The sequence below is a fragment of the Pseudorca crassidens genome, chromosome 16 (genome assembly GCF_039906515.1).
Source record: "Pseudorca crassidens isolate mPseCra1 chromosome 16, mPseCra1.hap1, whole genome shotgun sequence".
Classification (NCBI taxonomy): Eukaryota; Metazoa; Chordata; class Mammalia; order Artiodactyla; family Delphinidae; genus Pseudorca; species Pseudorca crassidens.
This window is the reverse complement of record NC_090311.1, coordinates 48,209,815-48,229,453: the sequence shown is the minus strand read 5'-3', so window position 1 is coordinate 48,229,453 and position 19,639 is coordinate 48,209,815. Positions and strand designations below refer to the sequence as shown.

General features: G+C 41.2%; 1 protein-coding gene and 1 pseudogene across 2 annotated transcripts in view; both read right to left on the bottom strand.

The window, feature by feature from the left end:
- Positions 1-7,714: 7,714 nt before the first annotated feature.
- On the bottom strand, positions 7,715-12,166 carry LOC137209101 (large ribosomal subunit protein uL23 pseudogene; annotated as a pseudogene).
- Positions 12,167-12,302: 136 nt separating this feature from the next.
- Positions 12,303-19,639, bottom strand: part of GLUD1 (glutamate dehydrogenase 1) — a 40,101-nt gene continuing 32,764 nt past the window's right edge. Inside the window, exons 11-13 of one of the 2 annotated variants that reach the window (XM_067710296.1) lie at positions 19,003-19,094; positions 14,564-14,626; positions 12,303-13,664 (exon numbers count right to left, since the gene is read on the bottom strand). In XM_067710296.1, coding sequence (XP_067566397.1) covers positions 13,545-13,664; positions 14,564-14,626; positions 19,003-19,094 — 275 coding nt within the window. In that variant the 3' untranslated portion in view covers positions 12,303-13,544. The remainder of the gene's footprint in view (positions 13,665-14,563; positions 14,627-19,002; positions 19,095-19,639) is intronic. The other variant, XM_067710297.1, reaches the window with a different exon arrangement.

The window sequence follows — 19,639 nt, the reverse complement described above, 5'->3', positions numbered from 1 at the left end:
TAGGAATAATTATGTTTGGGGCAGGTCTATCTAAAATAGTTTCTCTAGATTTTCATAACTTGAAACTAAACTAAGTTAAATGAAAATTCATTGACTCTCTGGGTCATTTCAAATAGGATAAAATATTAACATTAATTGCTGGACAGGTCTAAGTTTACCTACATTTGCCTTCTTGGAAGAGGAAGACTAAAGCATAAGTTTGTCAATCAGGAAATGCTGGTTTGACGGTTTTACAATTACTTCTTGATTTTTCACTAGAGATTAAGGTTTTAAAGTTAAGAATTATAAAGGGAGCATTTCAGCGTGCAAGATGTAGGATGTGTGTTTTCAGCAAAGAAGGTATGAGGAATGAAGACGCATCTTGTTAAAGGGAAAAAGGTGGTTTTGTTTTAGAGCTGGCTGTTTTTGAATGGAAAAAGTGAGGGACAGATTAATATGGATACAGAAAATTGTGGAAGGTTTTTGGAGGAGGAACACTGAAAGAATTTCTTGTGCATGATAGGGATTGGCTAAGATAAGACTGAATTTAAGAAAACAAATTTTTTTTTTTTTTGCGGTACGTGGGCCCTTACTGTTGTGGCCTCTCCCATTGCGGAGCACAGGCTCCGGACGCGCAGGCACAGCGGCCATGGCTCACCGGCCCAGCCGCTCCGCGGCATGTGGGATCCTCCCGGACCGGGGCACGAACCCGTGTCCCCTGCATCGGCAGGCGGACTCTCAACCACTGCGCCACCAGGGAAGCCCAAGAAAACAAATTTTAAAGGTAAAGTGGTATACAACCTGAATTTGGTTTTCTAAGAGGACAAAGTTTTCTTAAAATATTGAACTGCTTTTGGTAATTGTTTGTTTAAGTGATCTGTATTTGCCATTGAGATCTTTTATCACTGGTTAAAACTTTTTGATATTTTTGATGAACTTCCCAAAGATCAAATTCTAAATGAAGTTCATTTGACCTCTAGCTAACTTTGAGGTTTTCCCAAGGGTCCCTATAACACCTCAAATTATTTGTTTTCTCTATCTCAGAGAGAGGAATATTAAACTAATTAGGCTTATTTGATATGTTAAATTATGTGGGAAGCATTGTCAAATAAGTGATGATAAAACTTCTTAGATTGTATCATATGGGTAAAAGTTATTAATATACACATTCTAGAAATTATATGGAACTCCTAAAATTCTGGTATATCCTGGTAAATGGTATCAGTCATAATTTTAGTAATTATCATAAATTGTTGTGTGTCACAGCAGTAACCAAGTTTCTTTTCAGTTGCATTGTAATCCCAGTTGGTTGATGCCAAAGCATAAAGGCATCCCTTTAATGGTTAGAGACAGTCAATGGCTATTTATGGTTTTACAGTGGCTTTCGAATGACTCTATAGCTATTGTGTGAAGAAGTGGGGAAGAAAGATGAAATCCTTTATGTGTAAGCATTTATGCTATTACATCAGGGAAAATAAAAAGGGAATGAGAGTGGGGATATGTTGCTTCAAACTGTAACTCCTACAGCTGAGCTAGCTGTCCCAGCCTGGCCAATATATCCAACTCCTCCAGCACCTTCCATTCCTATCCAGCCCCAATTCCTGGCACTGGGGCTCAGGACTTCCCTTCCTTCAAGGGATCAATTACAAAATCGTGCGTTAGGTTTTGGGGCTCAGGTACATGGTCTGGTATCACCATCTAAGAACCAACAGGGCACCCAATTTGGGCCAGGAGCCACTCCCAGGGGACGGCAATTTCCCTTCCCCCATTACCTCATAGGTAAAACCTAAATGCAAATGAGCTGCCCGCTGGGTTTCTCAGGCTTGTTTAATTGGAAAGATTGCAACCCTCCTGAATAGGGAGGATCCTCTACACCTGAAGTCCACTTGGCAGCTGAAATCCCTCAGCTGAACCAGATTGGGACTGCAGTGGGGGAAGAATGCCCTTATTAGAAAACTAGTTATTGGTGCATCTTGGCAGGGCTTTGAAAAGGAGAAGCAAAGCAAAAGATTTTCAAGAAATTCAGCAAAACAAATGAAGATGTCTCTGAATTTTTGGAAAGGATTTATCAGGTGTACAGATGTCATACTAATGCAGATCCCGAGGCCCCTGAAAATATTAGAATGGTAAATTTGACCTTTTGGTGAGGGCAAAGTGCCTCAGATATCGGGAGAAAGTTGCAAAGATTAGATGGTGCATTTGGAATGAACCCTTTTCAACTGGTAGATGTTGCTTTTAAAGTGTTCAATAGGAACAACAGAAGAAAGAAGACGCAAAACAAAACACCACTTTTTTGGTAGTAAGTCACCACTGGGGAAGGAAAACAGGTGGCCCTAGGCTAAAACATAAGCAGAAAAACAAAAGATGAGAGCCTCTCTCATATGGTAGAAAGAGAGAAACACTCTGGTGAATGAACAGTCCAGGGGCTCCCTTGGACTTGAGGCGCCTAATTCCTCACAGGAGCCCTGGGGAAAACTGACAGTGGGGAATGAGTTGATTAACTTTCTGGTAGACCTCACCCTGAAGTTTCTCACCAGAATAGCTTGACATCAGAGTCCCACCAGAACACACATTAAGCCTATGGATGGCACTCATGAAAGCCCCAGGAGAGGAGACAGAGCTCTTTCCCCACAGGTCTCTGAAAGGTGAGACCAGAAGTGTGTGCTAACCGCACCCCAGAGAAGGCCAAAAACACATGGCCAATACGAATACCATTAAATAGGGTCACTGGGAGGGGCTTCCCTGGTGGCACGGTGGTTGAGAGTCCGCCTGCTGATGCAGGGGACATGGGTTCATGCCCCGGTCCGGGAAGATCCCACATGCCGCGGAGCGGCTGTGCCCGTGAGCCATGGCCGCTGAGCCTGCGCGTCCGGAGCCTGTGCTCCGCAACGGGAGAGGCCACAACAGTGAGAGGCCCGCGTACCGCAAAAAAAAAAAAAAAAAAAAAGGTGGGGGGTCACTGGGACACTTAGTCTAAAAATATATCCTCTGAGGCAAGAGGATCACTTCTCCCGCAGACTAACTTGTCAAAATACCAGCTGGTGTATTCCTTGTGTGTGCCCCTCCAGGACGTCTACAAAATTGGAAGTATTGGTACTGTCCCTGTGGGTGGAGTGGAGACTGGTGTTCTCATACCTAGCATGGTGGTCACCTTTGCTCCACTCAATGTTACAATGAAGTAAAATCTGCTGAAATGCACCATGAAGCTTTGAGTAAAGCCCTTCCTGGGGACAATGTGGGCTTCAATGTCAAGAACATGTCTGTCAAAGATGTGCATAGTGGCTGGTGACTGTGACCCATCAGTGGAAGCAGCTGGCTTTGTTCAAGTAATAATCTTGAACCTCCCGGGCCAAATCAGTGCTGGATATGCACCTGTGCTGGATTGCTGCCCAGCTCATGTTGCTTGCAAGTTTGCTAAGCTGAAGGGAAAGATGGATCATCCATCGTTCTGGGAAAAAAGCTGGAAGATGGCCCCAAATTCTTGAAATGTGGTGATGCTGCCATCATTGATACGGTTCTTGGCAAGCCCATGTATGTTGAGAGCTTCTCTGACTATCCTCCTCTGGGCCGTTTTGCTGATTGTGACATGAGAAAGATGGTTGCTGTGGGTGTCATCAAAGCAGTGGACAAGGAGGCAGCTGGAGCTGGCAAGGTCACCAAGTCTGCACAGAAAGCTTAGAAGGTGAAATGAGTATTATCCCCAATCCCGGCCACCCCAGTTTTAATCAGTGGTGGAAGAAGGGTCTCAGAAAAACTGTTTGTCTCAAGTGGCCATTTAAGTTTAATAGTAAAAGACTGGTTAATGATAACAATGCATGGTAAAACCTTCATCAGGAAAGGAAAATGTTTTGTGGACCATTTGTTTTGTGTATGGCAGTTTTAAGTTATTAGTCTTTAAAATCAGTATCTTGTAATTGGTTAAAGCCCTCCTTAAGGAAATTATCCCGATTAAGGCCTTGGATTAAGGCATTAGAACTAACATTCATCCCGGAGACCACAATCAACAGGAAAAACTGAGAAAATGAATACCAACTTAACTTGGGATAAGGCCTTTCCAGTTGCCCTGCTACGGATCAATGGCTTCCAGAATTAGACTTAAATTGAGCCCCTTTGGGGGACTTCCCTGGTGGCGCTCCCAATGCAGGGGGCCCGGGTTTGATCCCTGGTCAGGGAACTAGATCCCATATGTGTGCCACAACTAAAGAGTTTGCATGCCACAACTAAGGAGCCGGCGAGCTGCAACTAAGACCCGGTGCAACCAAACAAATTAATTAATTAAAAAAATTAAGCCTCTTTGAAATATTGTATGGTAGGCTGTTCCAGATGCCTGCCTAGGCGAGAATCTATAAATGCTCTAAAAGACCCAGCAGTTGGGCTTCCCTGGTAGCACAGTGGTTAAGAATCCGCCTGCCAATGCAGGGGACACGGGTTCGAGCCCTGGTCTGTGAAGATCCCACATGCTGCGGAGCAACTACGCACGTGTGCCACAACTACTTAGCCTGCGCTCTAGAGCCCACGAGCCACAACTACTGAGCCCACGTGCCACAACTACTGAAGCCTGGGCGACTAGAGCCTGTGCTCTGCAACAAGAGAAGCCACCACAATGAGAAGCCCGCACACCACGACGAAGAGTAGCCCCCGTTCGCCACAACTAGAGAAAGCCCGCGTGCAGCAATGAAGACCCAACACAGCCAAAAATAAATAAATTTATTAAAAAAGACCCAGCAGCAGTTGCCAATTATGTTGAAACTTTGGGCACTATACTAATCTTTGTTCATGACTTTGCCTCCAACAGGTCTGCCCATCCAAATGGGCAGAAGTAGATGGGAATTTCATTGTAGCTGGAGAAGGGTCAACCAATTGTTTAATTTTGTCTAAATAAATAGCACAGGAATTTAGTATTTGTATTGGGAACTGGAACCAAAACCCCAAGTTCAATTACAAATTAGACAAAAAGTGCTAAGCAGTTTTATCAGGTTCAAATAGTTGTAGATAAAAAAGGACTAAAGATTCTAAGGAATATTCATAGCCTCTGGAAGTAGCCAGAGCAGTCTTCATCCCTTTTCCCACAAGACTGGAATGGACGTTGACAATGGGGAATTGTCATAGCTAAGAAACTTTGCATTATATTACAAGCTAATTATTGAAGGGATGTTGCCTGTGAGCTTAAATTATACATAATGGCCCATCTCTGGGAACTCTGCCTCCCAGGTAATGAGCATTAAGCTAAAATACCTTTGTTTAGCTCACAGGGAACATCCTGACCAGGCTCACCTGTGAATGACTGCAGGGAGGAAGAAATTAACACATCCCCTCTGGAGGCTCATGGAAACCAGGATATGTTTGACCTTACTCCCTCCCCTTTTAGTATTAAAGAAGCCTGAATTCTAACTTGGGCAAGAAGATGGTTCTTGGGGCATGAGTCGACCATCTTCTTGATCTACTGGTTTTCCAAATGAAGTTGCTATTGCTTGCCCCAGCAACTCGTCTCTCAGTTTATTGGCCTGTCCTGCGGGCAGCAGTACAATGTTGGACACCAACAGCCCACAATCACAGTGAAAACCAACAGCCTGGCAGCTACTGGAAAGAGAACAGAGTTGGTGTCTCTTCAAAGCCTTATTCCCAGAGAAATGTCATTATTTGACTTGACTCGTGGCTCCTAGGAAGACCCCACTGCAAGGCTGTCTTTATTTGTATGGACTAGAAGCTCCCCTAGTGCAAAAAGGCTTTTCCCTGGGACTGTTTGCTATAAAACATTTAGAGGTAATTTTTTAAGTTGGTGGCAGGCAGTATGAGGTGAGGTGGTGAATAACAGTGTGAGCAAGCAATAGGCTAACCAAAAAATCTTAAAAGGAAAAACTGGGGAATAAAACGTCCTTAGGGGCTTTGAAAATTCTAACATACTGCTGGGAATCTAGAAGGCCATGCACATGTGTGAGGCTCAGTAAAGGCCATGCACATGTGTGTAAGCTCAGTAAAGACCTGAGAAGGCCTGAAGTTCTCATCTCTAACCCTGAGGCTTTATGCAAGCAGGAAGTGAGAACCAAGGCCAAGATGTAAGTTGCCTGGCTGAGTGTTGAAGGTGAGGCCCAGCATAGACAGAGTCTTGGCAAAGATAGGAGACTTACTGGTTCTAGGTACTTGAAGAAATCTCTATCCAATCATTAGCTGACCACTAAGCTAACTGAGGAGAAATTTCAGTGGCCACACACAACAAAGAAAACAGACTATAGAATTAGTTCAGAAAGGTCACTAAACACTCAACAACAACAAATCTCTGGGGAGGAGTATGGAATCTGATTTCCAGAGTTGCCACTTTATATTATTTAACATGTCCAGTTTTCAGCAAAAACAAAACAAATATATGCAAGGAAAGAAATTATAACCCATTGGGGGGGGAGGGATAGAAACTGTGCCTTAAGACTTCAGAAGATGGACTTACTAGACAAAGACTTCAACTATTTTAAACATGTTCAAAGAACTAAAAGAAACCACATCTAAAGAATTAAAAGTATGAGATCAACATCAAATGAGAATACAAATAAAGAATTAGAAATTATAAAAAGGAATGAAGTAGAAATTATAGAACTGAAAATACAACTGAAATAAAAAAATAAGGTTTTACCAAATCCAAGGCCATGAAGATTTACCAATATGGTTTCTTCTAATAGTTTTACAATTTTATCTCTTATACTTAGGTCTTTGATCCATTTTGAGTTAATTTTTATATATGCAGTGAGGAAGAAGTTAAACTTTGTTCCTTTGCACGTAGATATCCAGTTGTCCTAATGCCTTTTGTTGAAGAGACTAGTCTTTTTCTCATTGGATAGTGTTATGTGTTGAATTGAGTTCCCCCCCAAAAAGATATGTTTAAGTCCTAACCCCCAGTACCTGAAAAAGAGACCTTATTTGGAAATATGGTCATTGCAGATGTAACTAGTTAAGATGAGGTCATACTGGAGTAAGGTGTACCCTTAATCCAATATAACTGTTGTCCCTATAAGAGACACACATAAGAGGGATGATGGCCATGTGACAACAGAAGCAGAGATTGGGGTAATGCAGCTGCAAGCCAAAGAATGCCAAGGATTGATGGCTACCACCAAAAGCTAGGAAAAGGCAAGAAATTCTCCCCTTCAGGTTTCAGGGAGAACATGGCTGGCCCTGCTGACAATTTATAGCCCCCCAAACTATGAGACAATAAAGTTCTGTGGTTTTAAGTCATCCAATTTGTGGTACTTTAAGGCAGCCTTGGGAAACTAATACAAATGGTGTTGGCGCCAATGTTAAAAATCAGTTGACCATAGATGTTTCTGGACTCTCAGTTCTATTCCATTGGTCCAAATGTTTGTATGTCAGTCAGTACCACACTGTTTAAATTACTGTAGCTTTGTATTACATTTTGAAATGTAAGTGTGAGAACTCCAAGTTTTTTTGTTGTTGCTTTTTTTTTTTTCCCAATATTGTTTGGTTATTTGGAGCCACTTGCAGTTTTGTTGCAGCAAGCAGGGGCTACTCTTCGTTGTGGTCCGTGTGCTTCTCATTGCGGTGGCTTCTCTCGTTGTGGAGCACAGGCTCTACGTGCGTGGGCTTCAGTAGTTGTGGCTTGTGGGCTCTAGAGCGCAGGCTCAGTAGCTGTGGCACACAGGCTTAGTTGCTCTGTGGCATGTGGGATCTTCCTGGACCATTGGCAGGCAGATTCTTAACCTCTGTGCCACCAGGGAAGTCCCTGCAGTTTCATATTAATTTCAGAATCAGATTTTCTATTTTTTTGCAAAAATGGCCATTGGAATTTTGACTCTATAGATCGCTTTGAGAAGTAATTCCAACTTAACAATATTGTTTTCCAATGTATAATCATGGGAAGTCTTTCCATTTATTGAGGTATTCTTTAAACAGTGTTATGTAGTTTTATAAGGGTTTCAACTCCTTGTTTAAACTTATTCCCAGATATTTTCTTCTTTTGTATATTATTGTAAATGGAATTGTTTTCTTAGTTTCCTTTACAGATTGTGCATTGCTGATGCATAGGAAAATTTATTTTTGAGTGTTGGTCTTGTACTCTGCAACTTTGCTTAATTTGTTTATTAGTTCCAGTAGAGTGTGTGTGTGTTCTATGGGATTTTCTATATGTAGAATAATGTTATCTGCAAAATAGTTTCTCTTCCTTTCCAATTCAGATGGCTTTTCTTTTTCTTGCCTAAATACTCTGGCTAGAACTTCCAGTATAATGTAGAATAGGGTGAAAGCAAGAATCTTGTTCCTCTTCAGTGAAAGTTTTCTAATTTTCAGCGAGTATGAATGTTAGCTGTGGGTTTTTCGTACATGTCCTTTATGTTTAGAAAGGGTCTTGAATTTTGTCAAATGCTTTTTCCACAGTGATTGTGGTTTTTTCCCCCCTTTATTCAATTAATGGGTTTATTAGATTTTTTATAGTGAAAACTTTTATATTTAGAATTAGCCAGCTGACTCAGTTTAGATGGTCCCAATTTTGTTGGCAACATCCAAAGCATTGTAGCCAGGAGCCAGTTAAACAGATGCCTTCTTCTCTCCATCAGGCCTGATCAAGGTGTTGACCTTAGCCATGTCAATGTCATAGAGCTTCTTCACAGCCTGTTTAATCTGGTGCTTGTTGGCCTTGACATCCACAATGAACACGTGTGTTGTCTTCCATTTTCTTCATGGCTGACTCAGTGGTGAGGGGGGAAGCTGATGACGGCATAGTGGTCAAGTTTGTTTCTCCTAGGGGCACTCTTCTGAGGATATTTGGGCTGCCCCCTGAGCTGCAGTGTTTTGGGCCATTGGAAGGTGAATGATGGCTAGATCTTTTATTTTATGGCAGTGTTTGTGGTGGTAGATGCCTTTCAACACTGCTTCTTGGCCTTCAAAGCCTTTGCTTTAGCTCTGGCTTTGGGAGGGGCAGGGGCTTCCTTCTCCGCCTTTGCTGCCACCTTCATGGAAGGGGTTTCAGATTGATTTCTTATGTTGAACCATCCTCGCATTCCTGAGAGAAATTCTTGGTCATGATGTATGTATGATACTTACGAGCTTGGACTTGGTTTCTTAGTATTTTTGTGTCTGTGTTACTAAGGGATATTTTTATTTTATTGAAGTATAGTTGATTTACAATGCTGTGTTATTTTCTGGTGTACAGCAATACATATACTTTTCAGTTATATATACTTTTCCATTATGGTTTATTACAGGATATATTTTTTCTCCTGCAGTGTTCTTTTAGAAAAATTTTCCATTGAAGTATAGTTGATTTACAATGTTAATTTCTGCTGTATAGCAAAGTGACGTAGTTATACATATACATATATACACACACACACATATATATTCTTTTCCATTATGGTTTACCACAGGATAATGAATATAGTTCCCTGTGCTAAACAGTAGGACCTTGTTTATCCATCCTATATATACTGGTTTGCATCTGCTAATGCCAAAGTCCCAATCCTTCCCTCCTCTATCCCCTCTGGTAACTACAAATCTGTTCTGTTTCTATTTGGTAGATATGTTCATTTGTCATATTTTAGATTCCACATGTAAGTGATATCATATGGTATATGTCTTTCTTACTTTGCTTAGTATGATAATCTCTAGGTTCATCCATGTTGCTGCAAAGGGCATTATTTCATTCCTTTTTATGGCTGAGTAATATTCCATTGTACACCACATCTTCTTTATCCACTCATCTGTCAGTGGACATTTAGGATGTTTCCATGTCTTGGCTATTGTAAGTAGTGCTGCTATGAGCATAGGGATGGATGTATCTTTTTGAATTAGTTTTGTCCAGATATATGCCCAGGAGTGGGATTGCTGGATCATATGGCAAGTCTAGTTTTGAGGAACCTCCATACTGTTTTCCATAATGGCTGCACCAGTTTACTTTCCCACCAACAGTGTAAGAGGGTTCCTTTTTCTCCACACCCTCTCCAACACTTATTATTTGTAGACTTTTTTTTTTTTTTTTTTTTGCGGGTCTCTCACTGCTGTGGCTTCTCGTGTTGCGGAACACAGGCTCCCGACACGCAGGCCCAGCGGCCATGGCTCACGGGCCCAGCCGCTCCGCAGCATGTGGGACTTTCCCAGACTGGGGCACGAACCCGTGTCCCCTGCATCGGCAGGCAGACTCTCAACCACTGCACCACCAGGGAAGCCCCTATTTGTAGACTTTTTAATGATGACTATTCTGACCGGTATTATAGGATATTGAATATAGTTCCCTGTGCTATAGAGTAGGACCTTGTTGTTTAACTATTTTATATATATGTTAACAAGGGATATTGGTGTGTAATTTTCTTTTCCTGTGATGTCTTTGGCTTTGGTATAAGGGTAATACTTTTCTGGCTTTGGTATAAGGGTAATACTAGCCTCATAGGTGTTAAGAGTCCAGTATAATGCTGTAGTTCACAGTAAGCCTTATAGAACTATTTGGCTCTCAACACCGGTAATTCTCAATAGGGAGTGACTTTGTCCCTGACAGGACATTTGGCAATCTGAGTACATTGTCACAACTTAGGGATGCCGCTGACCTCTAATGGGTAGAGGTCAGAGAAGCTGCTATATATCCGACAATGCACAGGACTGTCCCCCAAACAAAGGATTACCTGGCCAAAACGTCAACAGTGTTGAGGTTGAGAAATCCTGTCTACACTATGTGTAAGCTTTGATTTAAAAAAACAAGCAAAAAAAAGCCAGTAAGTTGTGAAAAAAATTAAAAACACACATATTACAAATAAAACTTTTGCAGAGGTTTCTGTGCAAGGTTCACAGATGTAGTTTTCTTCATGTGCCATGCTTTGACGGCCTTACACGTAGCAGGGCTGAGAAAGCCTGCCAGGGATGTTTAGGGAATAGGTAATTTACTTAAAGCTTGTGAATTAAGATGCAGGCTTTCTTAAAACTTGATTTTTTTTTAACTTCCCTAAACTTCAACCATCAAGGGGTAATTAGAACACATTTCTGGTGTAGGGGTTTGAGGCAACAGTTAAATAGGTGCTACAAAAGCCATCTGTGGCTATTTCAGAAACAATTAACTTCAGAGTATTATATATAAGTTTTAAAAAGAATTTTATAACCAGATAAATTAGAACATTTCAGTGAAACCAAGAGTAATTGATCAGAATTTTCTTCTAACTCAAAACTCCAGGAACCAAAGTTGACACACTAGTGCTGTGTTGCCTTTATATAGCTAGTATGAACAATACCAGTTTTCTGACAATATCAATAACACCCATTAATGTATGTCTTTAAAACACCACTATAAATACTCCCAATATGTTAGCCAAAGACCACACTAAGATTTATCATCCTGCTTTCACATGACCAGACTCTACTGACCCACCTGGTACTGTTCCAAATATTCTGGAACTTGCTTTCACATCACTTTCCCCCTATTTTATTCATTTTTTAAAATATTTATTTGGCTGTGTCGGGTCTTAGTTGCGGCACATGGACTCTTTGTTGCGGCATGCGGGCTTACCTCTAGTTGTGGTGCGTGGGATCAGCAGTCCCTCTCCCCTATTTTAATGTTCCATCTAGAGTGCAAGTAGATATCACTGTGCTCAGGAAGGCTAGGTGCCATGGGCTTGTATGTCTACTCCTTGACCCGATGCTCAGAACCATGGAAAGGCAGAATCAGGACAAAACAGACACAAAGTCCAGCTGAAGGTTATGTTTCAGATCTGGCAGCTGTGTAAGCTGGTGGAATCACGTCTAGAATGTACTTCTGTTGATTACAGTTAGTATTGTCTTCTTACATCTCGTGGCTAAATTATTAAAAATGGACCATAATCAATGCAACCTTCTTTCGTTAAAAAGTACTACGTATAAAAAGGTATATAAATTATGTTAGTATATCAGCTTTAAGCAATAGAACATCTTCCCTAAGAATAGCCATTGATATTGTTTCATAGAATGAAACACAAAAGAATTCAAGGAATAAAATTTTGGCAGCTTAAGGGCTTCCCTGGTGGCGCAGTGGTTGAGAGTCCGCCTGCCGATGCAGGGGACATGGGTTCGTGCCCCGGTCCGGGAAGATCCCACATGCCGCGGAGCAGCTGGACCCATGAGCCATGGCCGCTGAGCCTGCGCATCCGGAGCCTGTGCTCCGCAACGGGAGAGGCCACAGCAGTGAGAGGCCCGCGTACTGCTAAAAAAAAAAAAAAAAAAAAAAAAATTTGGCAGCTCAAAACATTGTGGAAAGAAATGTTATATAGGTGGTGGTTTCAAAAATTTCAGAAACCCAATTATAGTTTTATCTACTAAAAGAGACAAATACATCAAATACAAAAACACAGAAAAGAAACATAAGCTTTGGAAAAGGTAGTCTTTTTAATAACTGCTTTTGTCACCAGGTTAAGTCATGCAGTTACAAAGTAGTTAGAAATTTCTGAAAGGATATTATTGTTAAAAAAAAAGAAAAGCTAATTCTTACATAAATAATATCTAGTACTTCATTGGGACACCACTACTGTTCAAAAGGCCCTGGCCAAACAACTCCCAAAACACAACCCCAGGTTGTTTCCAGCCCACTGGGAATGAAGCCGTGTGCAGAAGATGAGGCCTCTAGATGAGGACAAAGAGTCAGGGCCATTGGCAATGCTCAGAGCCGCCAGCCAGACTCCAGAGGGGCCCACGTGGTTTTCTTCTGGGGCACTCTACTTGAATTATTGTTCAATTAATCAACACAACAGATCTTCAAAAGAGGACAATTAATTAACATGATAAGGAGGTTACTGCATTCTTTGGACTATATGTCATAATTGTGGTTAGTAAATTCCAACAGTCTTAACAAAAATAGCCTCCGTCATTTGCAGGTATGAAGATAACTTAATTCTCTACCAGGCTTTTTATTTTTGCTGGATGACAATATGCAATTGACAAGTTATAAATGATACTGTTTTATGTTATAAAAATACTAGCTTTTTTCATTATGTTTACAGGCATTCACTGCTTGAGTCAAGGTTAGGCTTGTTAAGTGATTAAAGGCAATTTTATTACAGCAGCATGTACTTATTTTATTCTAAAAGAATAAAATGCATAAAGAGAAAGTTTTTTTTGTTTGTAACCTATAAAATTGAGTTATTTTGCTGATGTAAAATACCAATAACTCACTTGAGGACCATGCTACCTCCTGAAAATGCCATATACCTGCTTCTTAAATGTGTCAGAGCACCTGATAGATCTGTCCAGAGCTGAAGTGGCAAGTGACTGACTGCTCTTGGACAAAAGGTGCTTTTCCCAGGGCTACAGCTGACTGTGCTGGGAAACAGCCATGGAACAAGGCAGCACAGGCAGAGGGAAACGACTTTACTTAAAGGCAAAGTGCCCAAGTGGCTCTCTGACATAGCTCATTTCTACTGTCACTTATTAGCTTATTTATGATCCCCTACCGTTTCTTCTCAAGGGGCTGATTTGGATTGACTTGAGAATGGTGTCCATTATCTATTAAGTCATGAGAGAGAGATTTCTGTGGTTACGTGTAAACTTGTGATAGGTCTGCAGATGAAGAGGTGAAGAGGGTAGTGAAGAAGTCAGCTGCAGTCTGGTCCGGTCTATGTGAAGGTCACACCAGCTTCATTGTACACCTTGAAGACTTTCTCAATGGCGTTGACATAGGCAGCTGTTCTCAGATCCAATCCCAGGTTATACTTCATGGCTGTGCGCATGATTTGCTGAAATGAAGGAGATGTGATGTGGATGGGATGTGACCCTGACTCAAGTAGCCAGGCCATGAACACACAAGGCACATAACAGCCTGGTACAAGTTACCCTAGTACCACTTCAGGACTGGACTTGGGTAGCCAAAGAGAAACTACTCAGGCAGTGAAACAACCTCGAGTCAGGAAGGACTAATTCTCTGGAATTAATACAAATTACTGTTTAGGTGACAGGAGGATGTTGCTCCTTAGAATTTAAGATGTGAGTTATCTCTGTGCCCTTTAGACATCCTGTAATCTGGAGCAAGTCTGATACACTGTGGTAATTAAATGAACTAAGGATGGGGTGAAGAAAATGTTCTGGAGTGAGTGGTGATGGCTACATAGCCTCGTGAACATACTTGAAGGCTGCTAAATTATATACTTTAAAAGGGTGAATATGGTATGCTAATTATCTCAAAAATTAAAATTAATATCTGCTTCTGCTATTTCAACTTGATGCCAAGTGGATAGAATCTGAACTCAAAAAGAAATTAAGAAAACTGGACTCGAACTGTGCTTAAGGCTTTGAAATAAGGATCAAGTGGTCAAAAAGCCTTTCACATCTACCAAATTCTATGTAGTAAGGTAGCTTCCTGTAGCTACAGCAGAGTGGTGCACTAGGCTGCAACCCAGTTTGGCTGACTAAGCTAAACATGATTCCTTCTAACTTGGCATTATTTCCCAAAGTCTGGAAAACATACGGAAGATCCTAAAAACAACGCCCATCATTTAAGACTGAAAAAGCACGTTTTGGAACATTTAAACACATCGCTATTTTCTGTCACTGCACACACAATCTGGCAGCTGAGATGACACCGTTGAGCTGTACTTCACGTAACTACCAGAAACGCAAACAGCATCTGTGTACATACCCTTGCAGAGCGCTCCATGGTGTAAGCTAAACCAGAGTGCACAATGTCTTTCTCAGAGGCACCCTGTTAGGAAGAAGAATAGTTTAACAAAACCATAAAGACATGCTTCACCTATAAGAGCATAAAGGATTCTTAAGTCAACATACAGCCAGATAGAATTGTTTTTTGTCTTTCAGGAAAGATATACTTAATTTCTGTATAGTATCTTGATACCTATTTAAGTAGTCATGTTTTAACCGTAATTTAGTTTTCACTATATTTGACAGCAAACAAATACTCATGAAATTAATATCATGGTAAAATACCACAGGAAAGTATGGACCAAGAAACATAGGCCAAGTAGTGGGCTCAGCACCGGTCAACCAACCATCTGAGATGCAGACCGCAACAACATGTTACCCTGTCGGTGTCAGGGTACATTCATCTCCGCTCCCCAGCACACCACACAGGGCACCGAAAAGAATCCAGCTACCTCCAATAGCAGCTGTGGGGTAGAATCCTGCCTGTATATTCAGCAATGCCACAAACTTTAAAGCTGGAGGGATCTTAGCAGCTCATAATTAACCACCCTAATTCTTCTGATGAGGAAACTGACAACCAGGGAAGTTGGCCAAAGTTACGGGTAGCTTTTTTTTAAATTTAATTTTACTTATTTTATTTTATTTTTGGCTGTGTCTGGTCTTAGTTGTGGCACGTGGGCTCTGTAGTTGGCAGCATATGGGATCTCTAGTTGAGGTGTGCAGTCTCAGTAGTTGTGGCCCACGGGCTTAGTTGCCCTGTGGTATGTGGGATCTTAGTTCCCCAACCAGTGATAGAATCCATGTTCCCTGCAGTGGAAGGTGGATTCTTTACCACTGGACCACCAGGGAAGTCCCCAGGTAGCTACTTTTAGAGCTGGGATATAACCCAGCATCTTTGACCACCAAATCAGCTCCTCTCTTTCCTTTGCCAATTATCTCTATAAGTCAGTTTGTTTCAATGGGTTCCTCTAATTTGTTTTTTGGACTGCTTTCTAAAGTTAGGACAAATAACTATCACCACCACTCTTAATATGATATATATAGCTAGCAAACACATCCTGATATGCCAAATAAAAACTTGTTGTTGGTGAGCCACTTTTTATATATGCTGAACTTTATCTAAGAAAGTATATTTCTGTAACACTTGTATCAATTAAGAAACATATGGGGGACTTCCCTGGTTGGTGCAGTGGTTAAGAATCTGCCTGCCAATGCAAGGGACATGGGTTCAAGCCCTGATCTGGAAAGATCCCACATGCCTCGGAGCAACTAAGCCCATGCGCCACAACTGAGCCTGTGCTCTAGAGCCTGCGAGCCACAACTACTGAGCCCGTGTGCCGCAACTACCGAAGCCCGTGATCCACAACAAAAGAAGCCACCGCAATGAGAAGCCCGCATACCACAACAAAGAGTAGCTCCCGCTTGCTGCAACTAGAGAAAGCCTGCGCGTATGCGCAGCAATGAAGACCCAACGCAGCCAAAGGTAAATAATAAATAAATTTAAAAAAAAAGAGAAACATATGGAACTTCCCTGGTGGTGCAGTGGTTAAGAAACCACCTGCCAATGCAGGGGACACAGGTTTGAGCCCTGGTCTGGGAAGATCCTACATGCCGTGAAGCAACTAAGCCCATGCGCCACAACTACTGAGCCCATGTGCCACCACTACTGAAGCCTGTGCACCTAGAGCCCATGCTCCGCAGTAAGAGAAGCCATCGCACTGCAACAAAGAGTAGCCTCCACTCGCTGCAACTAAGACACAATACAGCCAAAATATAAATAAAATTAAATTTAAATTAAAAAAAAAAACCTTAAAGAAAGAAAAAGAGACACATATGGGTTAAGTTTTGTTTTGTTCTACCAAGTTAGGAACAGGAAAACTTGCTTTACAAGTGGAATACTGCTATTCCTTTCACCCACTCATTCATTCACCAAACATTTATTGAGTACCTACTATGTTCCAGGCACTCTTCTAGGTACTGGGGACACAGCAGAAAACAAAATAATGAAAATTCTCTGTTCTCCTGGAGTTTATATTCTAGTTAGAGGAGACAGCATATAAAAAACCATGAGGCTGAGTGAGATCACCAAAATTTTGAATTCAGACTGAGAAGTGGTTCAGGGACTGAGGACTTCCACTGTTAACAGGGTACAGGGATGACAAGGATCAGCAGAAGGACTGGCGAGTGAAGCAGGAGGAAACCCAGGAGGATGTGGTGTCCTGGAAGCTAAGAAATATTTCCAGCGGGAGTGATCACCTGTGCCCAGTGAAGTAAGATGAGGACTGAAAAATGACCGCTAGGTTTGGTGATGCTGCCACCACTGGTTACCTTGACAAGAACAGTTTTGGTGAAGTGGTGGGCAGAATAGGAGGTTTGAGTATAGAAGAACTGGGGACAGAGTATACACAACTCTTAAGGAGGTTTGCTGTACGAGAAATAAAAATAGCAAGACCTGGAAGGGCAAGTGGGATTAAGATTTATATTTTTTAAGGCAGCATTTGTTACATTGATAGAAATGACTGAATAGAGGGAAAACTGATGATGCCCTGGGTAGATGTGGAAGTTCCCTGACTGCTTCACTTTTCTGTGAATAGATACCAGGTCATGAACTGGAGTGCAGGGAGAGAAAAAAGGAGAAAATATGATATAATTAACCAAGAGAATGAATGGAACAGGGAAAAGTAGTTTAACTGCTGGGCAGCTGAGAGCCTACTTTAAGTTTGAAGAGTCAGCAGGGCCTCCTGCTATAGCAGAGGAATGGAGGGGGCAGAGAGCTGGATTTCATCAGGGTTCAGGTGTTAACAAGGGAGTGTGATGAAGCAAAACAAGGCCACAGAGTTACTGTAATGATGGTCAATGGAATTTAAGTGCAGACAGGTGTGATGAAGGACAGTGAAAAGATGATGAGGTCAATGATGTAGGTCCTGGAAGGGCCACAGCATGGCTGGGGAGGGGGAAAGTAAAAGCAAGGAGCTGGGGGAAAACACTGGTTTTCAACTGACACTTATTACAAGACTCCTGCAATAAGTAAGTCACTAAGAGATGAGAAATAGCATTAAAGTCTAAAATTAGAAGCACCGAAAGCATTTGAAAACTGGAAGACTGATACATTGGGCAAAGATTATTTTAAAAAAGGATAAAAATGAAAGGCATCATGGATCTGTCTTCCTAACCAACTGGCTGTCCTCTTCACTCCCTCTCCACGTTTCAGTCTGATTGACTATGTGGCAGGCGTGTGTTGTGACATGGGGCGACCACAGGGAGGAGCAAGAATCCCATCTTAAAGCCGCAGCAACAGCAGGGCCTATAAACGCACTAAGTGACTTGTGATGGAAGGATGGATGAAATGCTGGCAGTCAGAGAGGACTTTCAGGAAAAGCCACTGAGATGTGCTACTCAAGCAGGGAGTGGGTCTGGGTGTTCCAGAAGGAGGGACCAGAACTAAGACACATGGTTCTGGGAAAGAGGAAGGTTCTTTGAGGAGAGTTACCCGGAGTGGCAAAAGCATCTTTTCTCCTTCAAAACAAAACCCTTAACATTTCCCCATTTTGCAATATAGTCTTAAATTATTTCCCATGACTGAATATTTCATAAGAAGACATATTATCACTTAGCCATTTCCCTGCCCCACACACAAACACACACGCACACTGGATTGTAAAATCAAACCTAATTTTAAAAATGACTGCAAACACAGTTCCAATGACATCGTGCATGGAATCATTCCTCTCCTTTAAAATTGTTTTCTTAGGATTAACTCCCAGAGGTGATGTTATTATAAGTGTCAAAGGGCAGGAACTCTTTAATAAGTCTTTTGCATTGTCATCAGAATAAAGGTAGAACTGCTTCACAACAGACATGGTGAGTATAAATCCATTAATTGTTTATGCTAGTTTAATACATTAAAGAATCCTTATTTTAATTTATATTTCTTTAACAACGAGGTTAAACATTTTTTTCTACCTCTGATTTTTTTCATGTCGCCTGCTACTTACTGGTAAAGAAATTCTCTTTGTGATGTGTATTAATATATCCTGTCAATAGCTAATTAACAACAAATCGTTTTTCTCATCTATTTTCTTTGACTCTTATTTGTGTCCATATAGTAATTTCAATTTTTTATATAGGTCAATCTAATGTTTACTTTTCAATTCTTTCCATTTCTCTAAAGCTTAAAATAGTTAAAATACACAATAACTCTTCACCATTATGTTAGAATCACTTGTTGAGTCATCTGTATTGTAAAAGTATCAAAAGCAGAACCATGAGTTATTTCAAACTAAATTTTTACAATGTAAGGAAAGAGGAAGTCATGTAACTGTCATGTTGATGACCACGCCTTAATCCCATTTAATACAGCTGGCCTGACCTAAAGAAGAGAGCAGGCAGTGTATGTGATGCCGCCACAAGCACACTCACCGATATCCTGTCTTGGAACTCTGCTGTGGGTACAATAGGAATAGTTCCACCATGCTTTCCAAATTTCCTTTCCAAACTCTCTTGAACAGACACTATAAAAAGCCAAGAGATGAAGATACGATATTGCTAGTAGAAAAAAAATGAAGTAGAAACAAAAGTAGTCCCACACTATAGCCACAGCCCCAAACACTAATGACATAAAACCTTCAACACTAATAACATAAAAGGGTTACTCACTTAAATCTCAGTTAAAAGGAGTAAAAAGCACTTTGCCAAATTCCTATATAAATGTGAATTTAGGTCACTGCTCTGTTTCCATAACACCCATTAGCAGGGATTTTCCTTGGCTCTTTTAAAAAGAAAATGCTGAGGGAAAAAGGAATGGAAATCGATGGAACACTTCACCCAGATTCTCAGAGTGGGCTCAGTAAAGCTCAGCTGGAGGTCTTGGTCTTATTTCAGCTCGAGGAAAATTCTAGTGTCAACTCTGGAGCCTATTCTAGTCAAAGACAAAACAGTATCCTCATCAGAAGACTCAAAAAATTCTTGACAATAGATAGGGCTTTACCAAACGCAACCTGAGATAGAAATGGATGAGTATCAACAGGAGCTCCTGGTTTAAAATGATACTCTTTAT